Source organism: Rhizophagus irregularis, chromosome 11 (assembly GCF_026210795.1).
Source record: "Rhizophagus irregularis chromosome 11, complete sequence".
Classification (NCBI taxonomy): domain Eukaryota; kingdom Fungi; phylum Glomeromycota; class Glomeromycetes; order Glomerales; family Glomeraceae; genus Rhizophagus; species Rhizophagus irregularis.
In genome coordinates this window covers 3,092,947-3,116,803 of record NC_089439.1, presented here as the reverse complement: position 1 = coordinate 3,116,803, position 23,857 = coordinate 3,092,947, and the positions used below count along the sequence as shown (strand labels likewise).

Sequence of the window (23,857 nt, the reverse complement as noted above, 5' to 3'; positions counted from 1 at the left end):
AATCTATTAGAAAAATTAATTCTAAATGTTTCACAAAAGTTTGTGGCTGATGATACAGTCAGCTGTACCACATTTGAACCAATCAAATCTAAACGGGTACAGTCTGCAGTTTGCACCCTCGGGTTTACATCCGACAGATTCGATAAGTTAAGAATCCTCCTTTTTTGACGCAAAACACTAATTTGTTGTTGTTAAATTGCTTGACATATCACAACTTAAATATTTTTATTCCATTCACCATATCTTGCATATCTTGCATAATTCTAACGCCCAACTAAATACCATTATCTCGGTTGCATTGTTTATAGTTTGAATTTCCTGATTTACATGTACATGGTTAAAAGATTTGTGTTATGGAAATAGTTATAATACTCCAAATTTAGGACCGCATTTTCCCAACATTCTTCTAATATCACATCAGGTGAGATTCTCGGTCAAAATAGGCTGCTAGGTTGCTAGGTTCCAAATAATAATGCAGTATTATCATACAAATAGCATTCCCGTATCTGTTGTTATAAATGTATTTTACGGAATTATCATAGAATTATTCATCATATACAGAGATATCATGAGATATCATGGAAATATTCGGACAAATTTTTACAGAGTAGAAAGAGTTTTCCGAACTAAATTGAACTAAAATGATTGTTACTAAAAATGCCAAGAATATAAAGATCAATAGAAACAAATTAACAAAATATAAATCACACAAAAAATTTGTTAAGTTTGTATTGAAAAAAAGAATATTCATCGTTGATGAACGTGTATTTTGATTACGTAAGTGTGTGACGACTTAGTTTCTGGTCCGTGGTAATTTAAGTCACAAAATGCCCGTGCGGATTATCTATGAAGGATCTGCAATGATCATTTTTTCAGTTGACGGACAATCTTGCAACTGAAAAAAAACCCACAAATATCAGAATCGAATGATAAAGAATAAGTACAAAATATATCATATACTCCAAAAGGCTTTCTTGGCTTTCTTTATTTCTTTATTTTATTTCTATTTTTATGTTGTGAAACAAGGAATATTTTCCGGACATTTTTCGAACATCATCTGAACAATTAATCGGAACTTTTCGTGTGAAATCAAAAAATTTTGTAGACAAAGCGGACTCTTAGATACAACTTCAGATAATCTTAACTACTATTACAATCTAACCCCGAAATGGAAATCGCCGTGCCTGTTATTCTATATTAGCTTTAGACACGGCCTTTAGCTTTATAACAAGACCCAAGAATGAAAAATGGCATTCAGTTAACCATTTTTCTCCTAATAGAAATAATACAAGATCGCATATTTAGAACTACAAAAGAATCAAAATAGGAAAAATAGAATAATAATTTGAAGACTTGCCTAGAATTTCCCATAAAGCGACAAAGTCAAGTTCTCGTAGTTCATTGTCAGTTTTTTTTTGAAATTCACCTCTCTACTACAAAAGTGAGGATTTACATGCATGATATCATTCTGGTGAACTTCTTTATCAGGAACTATGTTTTAAGTTTAACCCTAATTTAGCATTTAATAGTATTTAACATAATTAATTCAAAGTCTCACAAAACTATCAAAAAGGCAGTATCGGGCGGTGTTTAAGGCATCATATGATTAGCGAATTTATTTATAAAAATTCCCCCGTTCTATCCCTTTCCCACCAAAAAAACAAACTGATTTTCTCATTCTTTCTTATTTTAATACTTAGTAACTTTACTTTTGTTTCTTATTTTAATAAATTTTACTTTTATTTCTTATTTTATAAGTTTGCCGAAATTTTTTTTTTCCTTCCTTTTAACGTATAAAAAGGAAAAAAAAACTCCCTTCGTACATTTTAAAAGAAGGGTTTGACTGTAATCGTTTTAAGCGAAGTTAGATATTTCTAACTTTTAAACCATTTTTTTAATTTTATAATATACATACAGTCTTTTGTAAATATAGATTTCAAAAGTTTAAAAGTTTAAAAATATGAAATTTCTAGATATAGCTTCTCTCGACCCCATTAATACCGCGTTGGTATTTGAAAATCCTGAGTGCAGGGTTGTGGGTCGAATAGAGACCTACTCCTGTAAGTAGGGTAAAAAATGGGGGGTGACGGAGTGGTTAATGCATTTAAAACAACTTGGGACTTTCATATTTCCACTGTCATATTTGACATATCTGATCGTCCAAAAAAAAAAAAAAAATCATTTTAAACAAGTGTATTTTCTCTTTTCTCTTTTACAGGCAAACTTGCGGGTGTTGACAAAAAACTTTATAAGCATCTTGAAAGTCAATGGAATTCAGACCTTTCCGAAAGTGTTTCACCTGACCATAATCATTCTCTTCACGACATAATATCACCTTTTGGTCCAATGGATCAACCTTCTTCTCGCAGGATGTTATTTAATTTAATAGCAACATTAAACGCGTCCTATCCTGATTATGACTTTTCGTTTGTATTTCTCTTTATGTCGTGTTTAACACATAGATTTATTTGTTGTTTCCTGAACTTACCTTTATTTGTTTATTATAGTGACGTTAAACCCGACCAATTCACCAAACATCAGTCAGTTCCTATGGTTTGCAATTATATAAACAATACATTATTTAATTTAGGCCATGCTTATATAATCAATAATTTGGCTTTATGGAAGGTAATAGATGAGATTATTGAGTTAGACGAATGTAGTGTTTACTCATTCAATCCCGATAATGATTCTGACCCGAATGCGGAAGATGGTGCTATGTATGTAAAATTAATATCATTTTTCGTTAAGTAACAAAAAAATGACTCATATTTTTTGGAATACTTTTTCAGATAATTTCTTCAAATTTGCATGGGCCTCTGTACATACAAGCTCATCTTCTTACTTGATTATTCTTTTTTTCCCAATTTTTGTTTTATAGATGGTCATTCAATTTCTTCTTTTACAATAAAAAATTAAAACGAATATTGTTTTTCGCTGTAAAATGTTTAAGGTAACACATTAAATTAAATTTTTTTTTTCTGATAGTTATGTTTATCACCTTTTTTTTTTAAAAAAAAAAATGTTTATTTTGTAGTATTAATGCACCTTTACAAGATGAAGAACCCTTGGATACATTTTCTGACTCGGGTAGCGACGTAATGTAAGTAATTTAAAACAATGAAAGTAGTTTATTTAGTTTACAATCGGATTCTAATGGAATGATATATGTTATATATATATATATAGTGGAATGTCATATGAAGAATATGTGATGGGAGATATTGAAATGTAATAGCAGCGTGTTATTATTTCGAATGAGTATAAGTAAGTGCGATTTAATTAGAAGTATATTTCAAAACAGAAATTACGTACTACAAATTTTGCTCAATAACTCCTTGATATAAACTTAGAACGAATAAACTTTATATATATATTTTTTTTTTGTGGAATAATTTCGACTAGATTAATTTTTCTGAAGTACAATCTTCTTCAAATACATTCTTGTCTAGTTTCTATTTATATATTTTATTGTTTTTTTTTATTTTAGTTATAATTGTTATTTAAAAATCTTCAAATAAAGAGTATCAAAAGTTTTTGATCAAGTTTAATATACGGCATTCCAGTTTTCTATTTTCAGTAAAAAATTGATATGACGTAATTGTTGAAAGAATCTGACTAAAATGACTAATAGTATTTTTTTTTGACCAATCAAATTGAACACTCTCAACGAATAAAAAAATAAAATTATATAACGTGCACTAAACATCCCGATCATGGGAATTATTTAATAGATATCAAATGGAATAAACCGTTTATACATCCCTAGCGTTACCGACTAGACAACCTACAAAAGATGTGTCATTATGTGCAATATTTTATTATTATTATTATTATTATTTAATTTTCTTTAAAATAACCTAATTAAATGCATATGACCAAGTAAATCTATAAGCATGATTTTTGCACACGCACAAAATTTTAAGAATTTTAGGAAATTTGGAAATGAAGAAGTAATTTGAGATAAGAAAGAAAATCGACATGGAATTTCGGCTTACTAGATAGCTATATTAGATTCGGATCGGTATCATAATTAACCGAATTTTCCGTAATATGACCCGAATGTTTATTTAACGAGGTTTATAATAACAGTTGTTATGAATTGATTTGTTTACTGGATCCCCCGTGAATTTTTGCCAAGTGAAACAAAGATTTTTTTTATTTATTTTTTTTATTGTAAATTTTTTTTTATTATGTTCTTTCCTTTTGATGGGAAATTAGGAAATAAAAAAATCAATATTTTTTTTAAAAAAAAATCCGTGTAAATTATACAGTCGTAAAAAGATGAATATATATATATATATTTTCCTCTCTTTTTTTTTTTTTTTTTAATATAATGAAAATTAGAAAGTGGCTTAAAAGTGGCGGAAAAAACTTTATACTTTATTACAAAATGATAAAAAATTTCATTATTGAATAACGGTTCCTTAATGTTAATCAAAAAAAAAAAAAAGGTACTAACTGAATGTACTCTAGCCACAAAGTATTCACCACGTTTTGTATTTTTACTTTTTATATTATTATGCATAAACTAATTTTAGAGAGCTCCGGGGATTCCGATTATTTTTTTTTTATTTTTGTTAATATAATAAGCGGCTTGGATCGGAAAGAGGAAATTTGAATTTAAAAAAAAAAAGTATGACTCAGTTTTTAAAGAGAATGGAATAAACTAGAACGTTACACATAATACATGAAATACCTTCCTTTTAAGGATATGATGTAATCGAAAAAAAAAAAATATAAATTCAAACTAAAATTACAATCAAAAGTATATCCAACTTTTTTTATCTTTTTTCTGTTGTTCTCTTCGAAAATTAATTAAATATAGATAAATAAAAAAAATATATATATAGATATATATATATTATAAAAAAAAAATTATTTCGAGCGAAATCGTCTCTTACTTTCTTTTTTATAAAAAAATATAAATTATGGGATATTGGAGTCAAGAAAATTATACGATGTGGGTACCTTGGGATATTCCAAATCCATTCCCACTTAATAGATCTCACGGACCAAATATCCAAAACATAGCACGAAATTTATATTGTTTAAAATTGAAATTGAAAACGTTCGAAGACGCACAAAGCGTTTCAACCGAAACAAGAAAGTATCTCAGATGGATGCTCAAAGCTGTCTGTTCATGTCAAAATATTAAAACGATACCAAACCCAATTATACGTGAAACTTTAGATATTGCGTTATGCGACATTCTCGATAATATCATTCCTCAATTAGAACTCGGGAATCCACCGCCTTTTATTCCTTTTCGCGATACTTCAAGCGTTATGATAAATGATAATAGGGATATTTTCATGATTTGTCAAGAATTACAAAGTGATTTGGAAGAATATACCGAAATAACTAACGAATTTTGTGGTATGCCGAGATTAGCATCAATTTTGATGACAACATATTCGAACAGCAAATAAATTTCAGAAAAAACGACGAATAAAAACGACGATGAAGACGAATCAACGAATATATTATTATTTACGCGAGAATTTCGATTGATAATTGATTATTTTATTAGTTTTAGTTTTTATATATATATATTTAAGAATTTTATATGTTTTATAGTATGAAGGACATTGAGAATGTATATAATTCCCCTTTATTTTTTAACCTTTTTTTTACGTATGTATATGTTTTTTTTTTTCCCGGTTAATTAATAGATAGAATATATGTGTAAAATAATTATCCTAAAAAAAAAAAGAAAAAAAAAAGAAAAAACACCAAAAAAAAATCTAAGAATAAGAATTAAAAAAAAACAAAGATTATTAAAACCTTATATAACACGTATGTTTTGCTTTCGAATGAATTACTTTACTTTTTCATCATTTTTTTTTATTCAAAGCGAACATGCAAATTAAACACGTAATGAACACGTGAAATGTCGTAAGCTTCCATTAAATTCTTTTTTATCAGATTAAAATTAAATATCTTTCATAATACTCTAAATTAGGTTAATTAATTATTTCACTTTTCCGAATTTCACTTCTAAAATTTGACAAATTTCTGTGATACAAAATATATTAAGATTTATAATAAATAACATTGTTTTTATTGATTATGGTTAATGTACTGCGTATTGGCAATGGATACTGCGGAAAATGTTGTGATTCATTTTTGAATTATTTTCTTTGTTTTAATTATTTAGAGTACAAAATACAATAGGTATGCTGTATATATAATATATGTATATGTATGTACAGTATAATTATATATGTATATGCGTATATAATATATATTATACACGTATATTATATATACACGTATTATTATAATAAAATTTTTTATATTGAAATAAATTGTTTGGGGAAAACAATGTAAAGAATTTTCTTGTGAACAAATTAACTCAATTAGTAAATCATTTGATTCTGCGGTGAATCTTAATTCGTGTTTCATGCATAATTCATGTGTAGAGTAAGTTGTATATCATTTCATATTTTAAACTCTAAAAAATATAAAAGGAAATTGAATAAATATTATCGCAGTTTAGTTTCCGAAAATACATCATAAAATCATAAAATTTACTAATTAATTCGTATTTCTTATTTTATTCATATTATATTGATCAATGAATTAACGCCAAAAAAAAAAAATGAAAGAAATGAAAATCACCCCTAAAAAAAATTTGATAGGAGATTTAATTTTCATTTATTTACTTATTCAGTCAAGGTAACACGATGATCGTAAAAATATTGGTTCTAAAAAAATTTAAAGTTTTATAGTAATGTTTACTTTGCCAAGATAGATTTATAATAATATAAATAAAAAATCGGTTTTAATATTAAAGAATCTTCTTAAAATAACCGCAGTACAGATCAACCCAAAAATAATCTATCTTGCATATTTTTTAATAATTTGTTGGGGTTTTTTTTTGTTACTTTTTTTTTTTTCTATAATAGTAAACATTCTCTAATTATGCCAAATGACATATGGTTACACCGTTACAAAAACATCTCTTCATACCTCTAAAAAAAAAAATTGATCACTGCGTGAAAATTTGCAAAAGTTATCAGATCGGATAAATATTTTTTTGTTTGTTTTAATTTGTATTAGTATAAAGTTTATTACAGTAAAAATTATATATATACGGTATATATAATATAATATTATATCAGTTATATAGTATTTTTCTTTATACAACGTATATAGATATACAATAATTATGAATTGATAAGCTGGCTGGGTTTGTAAGCATTCTATAAATGTAAATTTGTGTTTAATAGGTTACCGAGGATTAATAATATACTTTATTTTATTTATATAGATTAGAAACCCACTTAAATGTTTTTCATTCTTTCAATAATATTCCTTAAAATCATTCTTCATATAATGATGTAATATTTTTTGGATGATTTTTTTTTTTTCTTCCTTTTATTAAATTATTATTCTTTTTTTTTTATTTTTTTTTTACTAATTTATTATTCTTTTATTTATTTTATTTTTTAAAAAAAAAGAAGTAAAAACAATTCAAAATTTGTCATTTGTATTTTAAAAATTAAAAATTCTAATAAATTTAAAAAAAGAAAAACATTTCTTTATTGAAAGAATAAAAAATTTCATTTTCCGCAGTATTCGGATCATCCGGTTAATTTTTAGATATCTTTTCGGTTGAATCTTTATGCCGTACCCAATCAAATCTTCATTTTTTGAATTATGAATGACGTAAATGGCGTAATTTGTTTGCTGTTACACCGATTTTCCGCGATTTTAGTTTTTTTTGTCAATCATTATTTTATCTCCCTCTTAATAAAAATTCTCTAAAAATAACTCCTTAGATATGTGTATTTCATCTTCTTCATATGCTGATGATGTATTTATTAATTGGAATTGGAATTTTAGTTTTTCCATTCCTTTTTTTAGATTACCTTTTTGCTGAGGATTATTATGCATTAATTCTTTTTTTCTACCTTAATATTTTCAAAAAGGAAATAAAAGTTTATTTTGGTCCTCATTCGGGCTTTTTGTTGATAGTAATTATGTATTTAATTGTTTCATATTATCAATAATAACAATTCTTTTTTTTTATTATTTTGATAATAATGATACCCATTTTTCTTTTTTATTATGATATAAAGAATTTCTAAAGTATTCTTTCTTTGAAAGACTAAATGAAATAATTAAAGACAAAGGATTTGATCAATCTTGACCACAGTAATAATAATTAATATAAGAACTAAATTACCTAATATGAAAATGAAATTAATGAATGGACTTGAAACTCCGGATTCATAAAGAATTATTTCGATTATATATAAAGAATCAAAATCTCTGAAAAAAGTTTTATGATTATTCCATTTGATGTACATTGTTGTCATATTAATACCATTCTTTACTCATTGGTAGATTTAACGGTCCAGTGTCAAAGATTTAATGTGCAGATTCGTGCATACTGCGCAATGTGTCACGCAACAAGCCACAAAAGTTGTCTGCCACAAAGTTGTTTACGACAATGTAATATTGTAGCGTTATTATGTTAAGCTTTTAGTGATTCTCATAAAAATTTATTTATAAATAGTTATTGGATGGGGTTCGATCTTCGACTGATATCCCTCCAATAATTAAATTATAGTTTTGTCATTAGGAATACTGTGGTGACCAATAGGAATTAAATGTTACTAATAACGATTTTAACATTGGATGTCTCAACTGAACAATAACCAAGTATTGATCGATGTACTATTATAAATAAATACGGTTAGTTTATATAAATATTTCTTTCTTAATAAACCAAATTGCTGGATCTACTAATTTATTATTAGTAATTAAATTGTTTTAAAATGTTACTAAATTTTTATCAGATCCGTAAGTTTATATGCAGTATTTATTTTATGTGAAGGTAAGTTTATATGCAGTATAGTTACTAATTTAAAGATTTCTAAGGTGTCCGCAGGTGTCACATGTATTCGAAATTTATTCTGCGCCCTTGTGACATATGCTCGACCATCAGAAAAATACCCATCAGTCCCTTTTTTCCTAAAGATTTGCCGTATGAATTAACGTTAACCGTTGAAGTTCTTTTCTTATGAATAGCATTAAGTTTAATTAACGTTGATCAGATTTCGTGATGTGATTATATTAACGTAATTTCGATCCTACGAATGATATAAAAAGGTGATGTCCTGGTTAGTGAATCCTTTTATCTACCTCATGCAAGTAAAAATAATATCGAACGAAACTAATCAAATCAATCTAACTTATCATTATATGCATCATCGATATTTACAATCATACGAACGAATATATTTTGCAAAGCAATATAAGGTATGTCTGATTTTAATACTCGGCTATCTTCTTGAAACATGTCATCACGATGCTAACCATTTTTCGGCTATAAAGATATTACAAAATAAAACGAACATATTACTCTTCTTGTTATATTTTGGCATATTGATCTTTCGTCATGATCACATGAATCTCGTCACATGTAACGGCACAGCAAAGGTCTGGCGCAGTAGCAAATGTATCGTTCTTATACGTGTACGACATACTATCTTATACGACCTATATTATGTGACATAACGTCGTATAAGAACATAGCAGCTGATCGTATAAGAACGATACATTTGCGGCGCAGTATATCAAATAAAGCATCTTCACGTGTCGAACTCGCGGTGCAGTTGCTATTACACCCGTAATTATACTATATTTGCGTAGTGTCTCTGATTTGTACAACAATAGGTTTTTCTTATATATACTCGAATTTCTATATATATACTCAAATTTCAACTCTCAGGTTAGATTCTCCTTTTAAATAGTCGTTCATTTTTACTGAATTATATTCATCATTCTTATTGAATTTTTTATACAAGTTTCGAAAACAAAGAACAGAATTATTTCATTTTAATTTTTTTTTCAATAATACTGAATACTTATTTATTTAATCTTGCACCTTTCTTTTACCCAAAAAACACATTCACATTATCATAAATCAACACATTGCTGTAAGTGAATCATAATAATTTTGGTAAAGAGAAGTGAAAAGGAGATGGAGATTATAGTAAACTATTTACTGGATAATATATATTGAGGGTAAATTATACATGAAAATATGGGTATTTTCAATTTTAAAGGAAGGCAATTACACTTCAATCAACTTTACATTGATGGTGGAATTGGAGTTGTAAATTTTTACATTCAATGGTCAAACAATGCCACCCTCTCATTAATTCAAAATCGTCAGCTTTATCAGCCAAATTTTCGTACAACTCCAATTTATAATCAAAAGCAGAGATTATAAATAAGTTCTTAGAGTTATACAGAATGGTCATATATTAAGAAAAGATCCTGTGAAATCTTATTCAAAATAAAGGATTCAAAGTAACTACATCTTATCAAAATGCCAAAGGTTTCAAAAAATGGTTGATATGCAGATTGGCCATTATATAAATGGGTTTTTTACAAAAGTATCTGCTTCTATATTAGCCAACTAGGATAGATAGTAGAAATATATTTTTGGAATACAGGTATGAATCTAATATTATTACTTATTGCTTATTTTTATTTCTTAAAATCTTTTTTTTTTTGAAAAATTTTCTTTAATAAATATTATTTACAATCACCATACTACCAAAAATATATTAGGTAAATCCCAAATCCCAAATTATCATAGCATTCCAAATTAATTATGGCACCTCAAATTGATTATGGCATTCCAAATTGGCATTCCAAATTGATTATGGCATTCCAAATTGGCATTCCAAATTAATTATGGTGTTTTAAATTATAATACTAAAGCAAATTAAGATAAGTAAAAATTATATATTGCAGATAAATATAATTTTATTTAGAATATAGAAATTAATAACTCTATGGTTTTATAATTTATAAAATATAGGTTTATTTAATGGTAATAAAATAGAAAACTTTCTTATATTCTTAAACAGGTAAATTATTTATTAATATTATTCAAAATATTTTTTATTTATGCTAAATGATGATGGCACATTTATTTAATAAAATATTTGAGCCTGTGGAAAACAGTGAAGAATATTTTTTGAAAGATATGTAAAATTATTATTCACAGTACGGCCGTCTGGGAATTATAGTTTTACATATTGTCATATTCTGATATATATGCATGCATAAATATAAAATAAAATATATTATCAGCTGAACTAATAAATTTTATTGTGCCAGTTTAATCTTTCGTTTGAAAGTATAGATAGATAAGAAGTATTAAAATGGTATATATATTATTTATATTATATATTTTTAAAATTCAAATATATTAATTTTGGTTTAATTCATATTTTACAATAGCAATAAAAAAAAAAATATAGATTATATAAAAAACACCTTCAAAAAGGTAAAATTACTTATAATAATATTTATAATTTAATAATTTTTATTTTTATAAGATTTAACTTTCTTTTAATCAAACTTTACCAAAATATAAAAAGTATTTGATCTTAAAAAATTTAATATGAAAATTTTATTAGCTAATGGAATTATTAGTAATAACAATAATTTTTTTTTTCTATTACAGTTTATTTGCAATTTTATTAAAGTAAAAGGTAATAGAAAAATATACATAAAAATAATAATCTAAAAACTACTATTATTATATATAATTGTATTTTATATACTATTATTACTATATACTGTTGAGTGATGAGTAACTCAATAGGTAGATATTATTTAAAATGAGTTATTCTTAGCCAAATAATCTTATTTTTAATATTTAGGATCATATAATATTAATAATAATTTAATATTAAAAAATAAAAAATATACATAAACAATTTAGAAAACCAGTAAAAAATATAATTATTAAACTTTTTTAATTAAAAAACAATACAGTCAACTCCCTCTATAGTCACTCCCGTTATAGTCACATTCTACTATATAGTCACACCAGTTGAATGTTCAAAACACTTTATTATTAAAAACTATCCTATATAGTCACAATCTATCTATAGTCACTATCACACCTATCCTCAAAAATCTTATATTAAAAAGAACCGTTTATAATCACAGTTATATAAAGAATATATTAAATAACTTGGCATCTAATAATCGTACAAAGATGTATCATAGCTTGTTAGAATCGTCTCACTGAGATGAATCGAATGGTGGTAGTTTTATCCTTTTGCGATCACTGGCTGATGAGTTATTCAACAAAATGTTAAGCATCGGCATTATTATATTTCTTGATTTACGTTTACTGCGCCATTTAACATTTTGCTAAATTTCTCAGTACCTAGTGATTGTAAAAAGACGATTAATAGCTCGTTGGAATCGCCTCATCAAGACGAATCGAATGGTGGTAAGCTCATCTCTCTGTGATCAATATTGACGGAGTTACTACTTAAAAACCATTTAATATTTTTTAATTTCGGAAAATGATCTAGTGATTGGATTTCGATGTATTTTATACCATTAGATTCGTCGCATTAAGACGAATCGAATGGTAGTAAGATTGTCTCTCTAGGATCAATATTGGCAGAGTTATTACACAAAAACCATTAATATTTTTTAATTTCGGAAATTAATATAGTGATTGGATTTCGATGTATTTTATACCATTAGAACCGTCTCATCAAGACGAATCGAATGGCGGTAAGATCGTCTCTCTAGGATCAATATTGGCAGAGTTATTACACAAAAACCATTAATATTTTTTTAATTTCGGAAATTAATCTAGTGATTGGATTTCGATGTATTTTATACCATTAGATTCGTCGCATTAAGACGAATCGAATGGTAGTAAGATTGTCTCTCTAGGATCAATATTGGCAGAGTTATTACACAAAAACCATTAATATTTTTTAATTTCGGAAATTAATCTAGTGATTGGATTTCGATGTATTTTATACCATTAGAACCGTCTCATCAAGACGAATCGAATGGCGGTAAGATCATCTCTCTACGATTAATATTGGCGGAGTTACGATACAATAAAGTTTTGAGTATAATTTTAGCTAAAATTATGTTAATTTTTGGCCGGAATTATGATATACTAATATAAGAAATTTTTTATATAGTCACATCTCTTTATAATCACCAAATATGGACTGTCCCAAATGTGTGACTATAAAGAGAGTTGACTGTATTATAATTTTATAAAAAAAATGAAATAACTTTACTTAGAAAATTAATACATAATAAAAAATGATAAAAAACTTAAAAAAATTACTACAAATATTTTTAATATAGTGTAAGAATTATAATTTATTATAATAATATAATATTACAATTTTAAATTATTATATTAGAGAAAATAATTAGTTAAATTTAGTATTTACACTTGAATTTATAAATAAATAAAGTGAAAAAATGTATATTACTGATATTATAATTCCTTTAATATAAATTGCATTAAAAGAGCTGTTTTTTTTAAAAAAAAAATCATTTATTAGTATGTATATATATTTTTTAATATTATTATTATTGTATTTTACTTATAATATTAAATTTTATATTTATAGATTACGGTGCAATAAAATAAAACTTTAGAGAAAAATAAATAATGATATAAAAATTATATAAATCAGAAAAAAAATAATTTACAATTATTAAAATTTAAATACTGATTATACTTTTCGTCAAAATGTCAAAATACTAATTAAATTTATTTTGACAGATGTAATGTATTTTGACAGACATAATTAATTCATAGTAATTTTATAATAAATAGTGAATTGATTCGTTTGCCAAAATACAATGTAATTAATTAGCGGAGAAGTATAATACTGATAATATTTTATTTATTTTCTGTTATATTTGCTTTTATTAACTATATTCTTTTTAGTTGATTTTGAAATGGCTTTTTAAATAACTTTAACTATAAAAAATAAAGTAAATAAAACTTTTTTTCTTATTATTTTATTTTAAAATAATATTAACTAATTTTTTTTTTTTATTAATTGTTTTTTTTTATTTCTTTTTATTTCTTTTTGTTTAATTTTATTTCTTTTTGTTCAAATTTTATTTTTCTTCATTTTTTTTCATTTAACTTTATTTATTTCTTTTGTTTATTTTAATCCTTTATTTCTAATTATTCCTTTTTTTAAAAAGTAAAATTGATTCAAATTTTACTAAAATAAAAATTAGTAATTGTAAAATTTTATATAAAATAACCAAATAAATAATTTTAAAATTATTAATAAACATTTTTTTTTAATATTATAAAAAAAAAATCTAATTAATAAACTTATAATTAATATAAATTAACTTGACAGAATGTAAGATTATTTAAACAATATATAAAAATAATACTACTAGATCTTTATAAATATATTATTAAAAATATTAATAATTCGTAAATAATCTTTTGTTATTTTTACAAAATTTTTAAAATTATCATCATCAGAATTTAAACTAATTCCAATTATTTTTAAAGTTTTCTTTTTTTTAGAAAATTCCAATAAAATATTAATATAATCTATATTAATTTTACTACTATAAATAAAAAAAATTTTTTCTAAAGGTGAAATAGTTATTTTTAAATAATTTTTTAAAATATTAAGTTCAGGTAATCTAATATTAAGAAATTTTAATTTTGGTAAAATAGGTTTACTTAATTCAATTAAAATTTCATTTCCATAATGATTATAAGTATGAAGAGTAAGATGTGTTAAGTATGTTAAATTATTTGCCAATATTGATAAAAAAAGTAAATCAATTTTACATCTAAACATAATTTTTAAATCAAAAATATTTGGACATCTAATAAAAAGATCTTGAACATCTATCTTATTTGAAGTATTATTAAGAACAAAGGAAATTTTTTCTAAATTTCTATTAGTTAATTTAAGAAAAGATTTAAAAACATTTTCTTTTACTAAGCCTATATTTAATGATTTTAAATTAAAATCAGTTTTAGTAAAATCATTAAAAATAATTTCATTTAAATTATCACATTTATATAAACTAAAGTTTTGTAAATTTTTAATTTGTTGAATTGGAGCTAATGATATACCATTAGAAATATGACTTAATTGTAAAGTGGTTAAAGAAATTGAATGAATGGATAATATTTTAAGAATAGGGGCAAACTCAGGACCAAATCTATCAAATGAAACAAAAGTAAGATTATGTTGTGCTTTAATTAATGATACAATTAAATCAATATAATTATCATTGTTACTTATATTATATAACATTCTATTACTATCATAAATTCTTAAATCTTGAATGTTATGAGAAATATTTTCAAGTGATTTTATAAGAAAAAATAAATTAGGAGCATCAAAAGAAATATTCCATTCAAAATTTTCAATGTTTTTAAATCCAGGTTGAGAATTAATAAAAATATTGACATCAGGTATATCATTTTGAATAATAGGAGATAAAAGGGAAAGATTTTTAATATTGGTTGAATTTTTCATGATTAATTTTGTAAATACCTTAAAAATAATTTTTAATTGAGCTTTAACACGAGTTGTATAAGAAATTCTAAAATAAAAATCATTATAAACAATTTCTTTATACCATCCTTCAATTGATTGATAAAGTGTTGAAGTATTATATTCTCTTATATATAAAGCATAATTAAATAACATTGAAGAGAAATCTTTTGGTGGTAAATTAATTCCTTCTTTAATAATTTCTAATTTTTCTTCCTCGGTGAGTAATGATGATAATGTCTTAATTTCTTTTCCTTTTGATGTGATCGAAAATGGATATTTCCATAATAATGGAATTATAATTTTACACCAAAACCGATTAACTAAAAGAAATGAATATAATGCTTTCGTATCCCTTTCAAAATTTGAAAATATATCATCAAAACATTCTAAAATAATTAAATTTAATTTTGAGGATACTTCGTTAGACATTTTACAGAAATTTTTTTTTTTCTGTAAGTTACGCCAATTATTAATGATTTTCAACAACCCCTAAAAATATTTGTCACCCCAATTTAGATGCATTAATCCGAGGATTTGACCAATTTGATCATTATTTGGGAATGTGCTTTTCGAGAACGTCGAATGTACAGTATCTTTCATAGAAAGAGTAGGAAGTTCGTAAAAAGAAACAATAAGTTAAAATATACTTTTTATGATACTGAATTACTGATAATAAGCTATATACCACACACGTGATATCACGATCCGTGTAACAATGATTTCTGTTTAAAAAAAATTTTTTTTTTTTGACTCAAAAAAAAATGGAAACTTTTTTATCTCAAAATGGATTATCATTAGTAGAAAATGAAAATAAATTTCGTTCAATAATTACGAATAAAAAAATTGATATAGGAAAAACGATAATTATATCACATCCTTTAATATCATTTCCAATTTTAACATATAATAAAATTAGATGTGATCAATGTTTAAAAAAGAAGGAAAATAATTTACAAACATGTTCAAAATGTCAAAGAGTTTATTATTGCGATAGATCATGTCAAAAATCATCTTGGATATCACATCATAAATTACTTTGTCCTCTTTATAAAAAATCAAAAAATAATATGGATGAAGAAATGTTAAAAAGAGTTACAATTTTAATTGAAAAATTTTTTAATAATAATAATAATAATGAAAATTATTTATTTGAAACATTCTTAAAATTAATGACTCATAGAACAGAACAATCTATTAATAATTTAAAATCTTTTGAAAAAATTTCTAATAATACATATGAAAATTTAAATTTCAATAAGATCTCTAAAGATGATTTAATTAATTATTTATGTGTATTTTATTGTAATAATTTTAATTTACATGATAATCAATTATTTGTATACGGGGAAGGAACGTATGTATAAATCATTTTATTTTATTCTTTCATTCTTTTTTTTGCTGATCGGTTTCCTTTTTTTTTAGATTCCCAATAGGATCATTGTTTAATCATTCTTGTCGACCGAATGCGATCGTAATGTATGATGGTGCAGTACAAATAATTAAATGTATCGAAGTTATAAATGTTGGGGAAGAAATTAATATTTCTTATATTGATGTAGCGTTAGATAGAGTGACTCGAAAGAAAATGTTACAAGAAAAATATTTCTTTGAATGTCAATGTTCAAGATGTTCTGTTCAAGAAAGATGTTCTGGTATATTTTCTAAAATTGATCAATTAATTGAAGAAAAAGATCAAGAAATTACGAAAAAAGATTTTAATACATCACTTGAAAATTGGGTATCATCAGAATCTAAATTAGAACAAAATGAATCAAAATTTTCTAAAGTAACAAAGTTAATATTATCAAATTTATTATCACATATAAAAAATAATACGACAGATAATGATTATATAAATTCATTATCTGAGATAATTTCAATATTATTTCAAAATTATTCAAAAACAAATTTATTTTATATTTCTTCATTTTCATTTACTACAAAATTATTTTATGATAAAATTGATTTACAACAATGGTATCAATCAACAATTCTTGGAAATTATATTCTTTCAATTTATTTAATAATTTATCCTAGATATCATCCAATGATTGGTTTACATTTATTTACTTTGGGAAAATGTTATTGGAATGATATTACAAATGGTTTAGAATCTGTTAAAGAATCTATTAATATTTTAGAATGCGCTCAAAAAGTTTTGAATATTACACATAATGAAGGTGCTGAAAATGTTGATATAATTAATCAGGTAAATGATTTATTAAATACGGCAAGAAAAGATTTATCTTGTGTTTAATTTATAACAAATAAATAATATAATAATGATATAATAATTTTTATAATAATTATATATTTAATATCTTTAATATAATGTGCATATATATTACTGTATGCTTTGTGTGCTTTTATGATAAAAAAGTAGATTTATACCTCGTGTTATAATTGTAGTACAAATGCAATACCGGGTCACACTGAAGTACTGAACGATTATGCTTTTCTTATTCCAGGTAAATTTAGTTGCTTGTATAAAGAGTTTATTACTAATATCATTATTTTGCTGCGTTCCATTAAAAGGTATATCCGTATATCCGCGGATTAAAATACATATAAATAAATCAATTAGTATTTATTACGAATAATTTTTTATATTCATTTTTTTTTTGATCCCTAAATTGAAACTTTTTTATTTAAACTTTGAGAAAAAATCCTATAAGAAATTTTCAAGCTATATCATCTTACTAAGAAAAAAATATTAAAATATTATATGAAAAAAAAATGTCCTAGAGATTATAGTGATTATTACTAAAATATTAATCTATTTATAAGGAATATGATCTATATTTATTTCTTTTTTATTAAAGTCTGCTTATTAACTAATTCATAATATAAACCTTGTTGTGAAATTAATTCCATATGTTTACCACTTTCAATAATTTTACCTTTCTTACAAACTAAAATTAAATCAGCATCTTGTATAGTGGATAAACGATGTGCAATAGTAAGTGTGGTTCTATTTTTAGAAGCTTTATCTAAAGCATTTTGCACTACTTTTTCGGATTCCGAATCTAAAGCTGAGGTGGCTTCATCAAGTAATAATAATTTTGGTGACCGAATTAATGCTCTTGCGATAGCTATACGTTGTTTTTGTCCACCTGATAATTGGGTACCTTTTTCTCCCACTCTTGTGTCATATTTATCAGGTAAACTCGTAATAAAATTATAAATATTTGCATTTTTTGATGCTTGTTCAATTTCTTCTTGTGAACATCCTTCTTTACCATAAGCAATATTCTCCCCTATAGTTAAATCAAATAATACAGGTTCTTGTCCAACTAATGAAATATTGGATCTTAAATATTCAAGATTCCAATTTTTTACATCAACTTTTTCTACATCAACTTTTCCAGAATTAACGTCATACCATCTAAGTAATAATGCTATAACAGTTGATTTGCCAGATCCTGATGATCCAACTAACGCAATTGTTTTACCAGAATAAATTGACATATCCAATCCTCTAAGAATGTGTACATCAGGTCTCGCTGGATAATTAAAATGTACTCCCTCAAATTTTGCTTCTCCTTTAACTGGTGTAGGTCGATCTTTTCCTTCATTATCCGTAGCATCAATTTCTGGTTTACGATCAAGAACTTCAAAAATTGAAATTGCTGCAACTTTTGCTTTTGCAGTATTTGGTGCAAATGTACTATTAAAAGCGAAAAAAAAAATTAATATTGAAATTTTTTTCGAAAAAAAAAAATAGTCAAACACTGAATAACTAAATAAGTGTTCTAATAACCTCATTTGACCGACAGCCATAGCGGAAAAAACTACTGCAAATAATACTCTCAACATTTGTTGACTTTGGGACAAAAATAATAAGCGTTAATACATAAATATCATTGCGTTTTTTTTTCCTTTAAATGAAGGTACTTACACGTTGTATTCTCCTGACATAACTAATTGACCTCCGTACCAGAAAGCAAGAGACCAAATAAAGTATAATGAACCTTGAGAACATCCAAATCCAACAGATGATAGGATACATCCTTTAATTGCAATCTTGTGAGGTTCTCTAATAGCATCAGCGTACATAGTTTTGAATGTTTCTTCCCTGGTAAGAGCTGAAATTGTTCTCATATTGGAAACACTTTGTTGAACAATTTGTCCGGTACCTTCATAAGCTTTACGCGTCTAATAATTTTAAAGTTTTTTTTAGCTAAAATTTATAAACAAAAAAAAAAATGCACACACGCATATACCTTTGCACCGAAACCTGCAAGAGCTTTCATTTCCAAAAATCCAGAAATAGCAACGACAGGAGATGCGGCAATGATAACAAAAGTAAGTTTCCAGCCAAAGGCAAACGCGAGTCCCTATTTGAAAAGTAGATTAATAAATTTCTTTTTTAAGGAAATTTCAAATAATAAATTAAACTTCGACTTACAAGACCGATCCCGATATTTGCCATATTTTGAAGTATATTGCCCATTAAAGAACCTAATAAACCGATTTTTTTTTTTAATAGACTGTATATATAAATAAACATGCTGTTACTAATTTATATGATAATAGAACACACAACTAACCAGTTAAACCTTCTATTTTACTGGCATCTACAGCCAATTTCGATGTCAAGATGCCAGTACCATTCTTTTCATCATCAAAAAAACCAATTTCTTGTTTCATAAGCGCTTCAAAAGTTAAGAGACGTAATCTCCTTGTAAGTCTCTCGGCTGAAATCATGAAACATGCAAGTTGGAAAAAATTGCATAATAATGCAACCAAAGCAAGAATTCCAAACATTCCAGCCCAGAAATTTGCATCTCTTCGAAGTTTTTCAGGTCTAAGAAAAAAAAAGATAAACATCTTTAATTTTAATTATTAATTGTTAAACTATCTAATTTATTTATTACTTACTGATTAACATTTGAAAATACTTCTAAAATGGAAGCGAAAACTAATGAGAACAGTGGCATGATAGCTCCATTAACAGTTGATGCGATAGTTCCAATGATTATGAGGTATATTTCAGGTAAATTTGCTCTAAATACTCTTGCAAGTGGCATTTTTTGGTTTAATTTTTCCTTTTCAGATTCTTCAAGGATTTCCTTTTCTGATTTAACACCGGATCTTACAGTCGAAGCTTTTGTTGTTACACGAGTTAAATTATGATGCTTTTCATGTTTTTCATCAAAATTTATAGCTATGTCATTCTCAGTTTTACTGCTTAAACTTGAATCATCATCATTTTCGTCGTCGTCTTCATTATTTTGTTCAGTTTTTAATTCTTGAGCTCTAACAAGACCATAGTAAACACCTTCTTTGGCAATTAGTTCATCATGACGACCAATTTCAATGATTTCACCTTTAGACATTACAACAATTTTATCAGCATGTTTAATAGTTGATAAACGATGGGCAATTACGATTGTAGTCCGATTTGTTGAAGCATTATCGAGTGCCGTTTGTACAAGTCTTTCGGATTCAGTATCAAGAGCAGATGTAGCTTCGTCGAGTAGTAATAATGGAGGATCTTTAATTAAAGCACGAGCAATTGCGATACTATAAATGATTTATAAAATATTATTAATTAAACGTGTGAAATTTCTTGTGGCGCAGTAAAAAAGTGAAATTATTACCGTTGTTTTTGACCACCAGATAATAGAGCACCCTTTTCACCAACTAAAGTATCATATTTCTTTGGTAATTCATTAATGAAATCATGAGCATTAGATTTCTTACATGCTTCAATAACATCGTCCAAAGTTGGTTCTTTTTCAGAAGGATCAGCACCCCAAAATACATTTTGTTTAATACTTTCAGGAAAGAGAACAGGTTCTTGACCTACTAGACCAATTTGAGTCCTTAAAGATTTAACATTTAAATTCTTAATATCTTCACCATCTAAAGTAATACTTCCACTAATAGGATTGTAAAATCTTTCTAATAAACCAACAATAGTTGATTTACCACTTCCTGAACTACCAACAAGAGCAACAGTTTGACCAGGTTCAATTGTCAAACTAAAATCTTTTAAAACTTGTACATCGGGACGTGATGGATAATGAAAATTGATATTTTTGAATTCGATGTGTCCTTTAAACTCGGATTTATTTATTTTTTTGCCTGTGTTTAAGGATGAATCTATAATAGGAACTCTTTCAATGACAGAAAAAAGATTTTTAGCTGCACCTAACGCGTTTGCCACAGACGAGAAATGTGGCGCTGCATTTCCAATAGAGAAAGCTATTCAAAGAAAACAAAATTTTTTTTTTTAAAAAAAAAGAGAATTTCTTTCTTTAAAACAAAAAGTTATATAATATCACGTACCACCCATGATAATGGCAAAGAAAACGTTTAAAACTTCACCGCCGGTTTGTTCACCACGGACAACGAGTATACTTCCAAACCAGAAAGCCAAGCCATAACTTCCAAACATAATACCCATCATCGCGCCAAGACCGGTACCAGATATAAAAGCTTTCTTAACGCCAGTTTTATATGCATCATCTAATTTATTCTTGTAACGAGCAAGTTCGCGTTTCTCACCACCGAATGAAATAACAGTTCGAATTCCGGATAAGACTTGTTCAGCAACAGCCCCGGCTGCAGCGTATGAATCTATAAAAATAAGAATGAATTATACATACAATTCACGTGTAAATTACGAAATAATCTCTTAAACATGACAGTAATAAATATACCTTGCCCTTTAGAAGCATCATCAGAAATGGCTTTGGCCATTACACCACCAGCGATAGCAAGAAGTGGAATTATAGCGGTAAGTACAAGTGACAGTTTCCATCCTAATACAATATTTTATTATTAACCTTTATATTCATATAATGGGGTAAAAAAATTAACTTTCCTTACCTTTGGAGTAAGCGATTGCAAAACCGGAAATGAAGACAGCAAATTGTTGAGTGATTAAACCAACTTTTTCCGAGATACCTTCTTGGTAAATATTTACATCACCAGATATGCGAGTGGTAACATCACCAGTTGGTACAGTATCAAAGAAAGCTATATCTTGACGAAGAATTGAAGAGTAATATAATTGACGGATTCTCTTTGCTTGGTTTTCACCAGCAGTCATCCAAAAAAACATTTGACCATAAGCACAAACGAAAACTCCACAACCAAGAATGATAAAGTAAATTGAATTCTTTTTAATGCCATCATCTAATTCAGTTCTTTTAGAATCAAGCTCAATTCCTGAAAGTAAGGCAGTGTTAAAAGCAATAAAAACTTGAATGAAATCGGAAAAAATAATTGTCATAAGTGGAATTGCGACACCATTAGCCAATGCACAAATTGATCCTTATAAAAATAATAAAATTAAATTATAACATGAGTAAAATTAACAGAAATACAAAGTATTTATGTAATTATGAAGAAAAATAATACCTAGTATCATATATAATTTATCAATCGCGGAAGCATAACGAAACAATTGAGAGAAAGGTAATTTATCATCATTTTTATTATCTTTATCTTTTTTCTTACTGTCTTTTGTTTTTTCACCTTTTTCAGTTGATTTTAATGATTCATCTTGATTAATATCATCATTATTTGATTGTGGGGGTAAAGCATCAACTACAGAGAAATCAACATCATTAACTGTTTTCTCATCGGATGATGATGTTTGTGATTTTTCTGTAGGTGAATCAGTTGAGGTTATCACAGCAGTTGTAGACCTCTCTTTAACAATAATTTCTTCACTAGTTTCACTAGGTATAACTTCTGGATTATTTTGATCTTTTAAATCTGTCATGTTAAATTTTATTAATTTATTATATACGTAAAAAGAATTTTTTTTTTTTTCCACAAGAGAGAGGGCAATATTTAAATAATTATCGTCTCTTGATCTCAAAGATCAAAATAAATCAAGACGGTAATTATCAATGATTAATATTATGAATTCTTTAAGAGCAAAAATAGAATTCTAATTTTTCACCGGAGTGGTAAAAAAGATTTAATCAGAAATTCATTGAAAAAAAGAATTTTTTTACTCCCGTGTAAAGAACAAAAGAACTGAATAGCTGACATTTATATACATATAATATTTTAAAGGAATGATTAAAAAGTGTAACGTTGACACACGATTAGGAAATCAAAAAATTTTTAATTTATTATTTATGTATACTGCGGAAAAATACAACGAAAAAAGTATTAGATTGGTTTTATTTTAAAGTTCAATCAAACCCACGCATTATTTTTTTGACGGGGAGATTGCGGATGAGATGTGTGCTACCAAACATTACTTCGGTTCGGTCATAAGTTGGACCCTTTTGGTATTAAATTAATCATACATCGGTTAAATTTTACCCATAATTACTGCGAGAACATTGTAACTTTCGATCTTATTGCCAAATAAAACTTTAGTTTACCTTTTTTAGAACATTCAGAACATTAAAATTGCCGGATTTTCCCTTACGATTAAATTAAATATTTCTTAAATTAGTATTGAATAGAACTTCATAGTGACATTAAATTCATAATATTGTCGTATAAAAATAAATTTTGACTTA

At 25.9% G+C, this 23,857-nt stretch overlaps 5 protein-coding genes across 5 annotated transcripts; 3 read left to right on the top strand and 2 right to left on the bottom strand.

The window, feature by feature from the left end:
* Positions 1-1,960: 1,960 nt before the first annotated feature.
* OCT59_003161 (uncharacterized protein) lies at positions 1,961-3,235 on the top strand (the record flags this gene model as incomplete). The annotated part of the gene is made up of 7 exons (XM_066145438.1): positions 1,961-2,060; positions 2,219-2,426; positions 2,508-2,553; positions 2,629-2,720; positions 2,882-2,953; positions 3,038-3,103; positions 3,190-3,235. The coding sequence occupies 7 exons, from the start codon at positions 1,961-1,963 to the stop codon at positions 3,233-3,235; spliced, it is 630 nt and encodes a 209-aa protein (XP_065996161.1).
* A 1,696-nt stretch (positions 3,236-4,931) lies between these two features.
* OCT59_003160 (uncharacterized protein) lies at positions 4,932-5,432 on the top strand (the record flags this gene model as incomplete). The annotated part of the gene is made up of 1 exon (XM_025316877.2): positions 4,932-5,432. The coding sequence occupies one exon, from the start codon at positions 4,932-4,934 to the stop codon at positions 5,430-5,432; it is 501 nt and encodes a 166-aa protein (XP_025179485.1).
* Positions 5,433-14,231: 8,799 nt separating this feature from the next.
* Positions 14,232-15,794, bottom strand: OCT59_003159 (uncharacterized protein; the record flags this gene model as incomplete). The annotated part of the gene is made up of 1 exon (XM_025331965.2): positions 14,232-15,794. Exon 1 carries the CDS (start codon positions 15,789-15,791, stop codon positions 14,232-14,234), a length of 1,560 nt encoding a protein of 519 aa, XP_025179486.1. The 5' UTR covers positions 15,792-15,794.
* Positions 15,795-15,947: 153 nt separating this feature from the next.
* Positions 15,948-17,745, top strand: OCT59_003158 (uncharacterized protein; the record flags this gene model as incomplete). The annotated part of the gene is made up of 3 exons (XM_025325795.2): positions 15,948-16,716; positions 16,785-17,571; positions 17,743-17,745. Exons 1-3 carry the CDS (start codon positions 16,124-16,126, stop codon positions 17,743-17,745), a joined length of 1,383 nt encoding a protein of 460 aa, XP_025179487.2. The 5' UTR covers positions 15,948-16,123.
* Positions 17,746-17,985: 240 nt separating this feature from the next.
* Positions 17,986-23,742, bottom strand: OCT59_003157 (uncharacterized protein). The gene is made up of 12 exons (XM_066145437.1): positions 22,734-23,742; positions 22,200-22,646; positions 22,031-22,132; positions 21,657-21,947; positions 20,966-21,572; positions 20,244-20,888; positions 19,913-20,169; positions 19,771-19,823; positions 19,586-19,699; positions 19,261-19,517; positions 19,123-19,185; positions 17,986-19,029 (listed from the first exon to the last, which is right to left on the bottom strand). Exons 1-12 carry the CDS (start codon positions 23,098-23,100, stop codon positions 18,165-18,167), a joined length of 4,068 nt encoding a protein of 1,355 aa, XP_065996160.1. The 5' UTR covers positions 23,101-23,742; the 3' UTR covers positions 17,986-18,164.
* Positions 23,743-23,857: the final 115 nt, after the last annotated feature.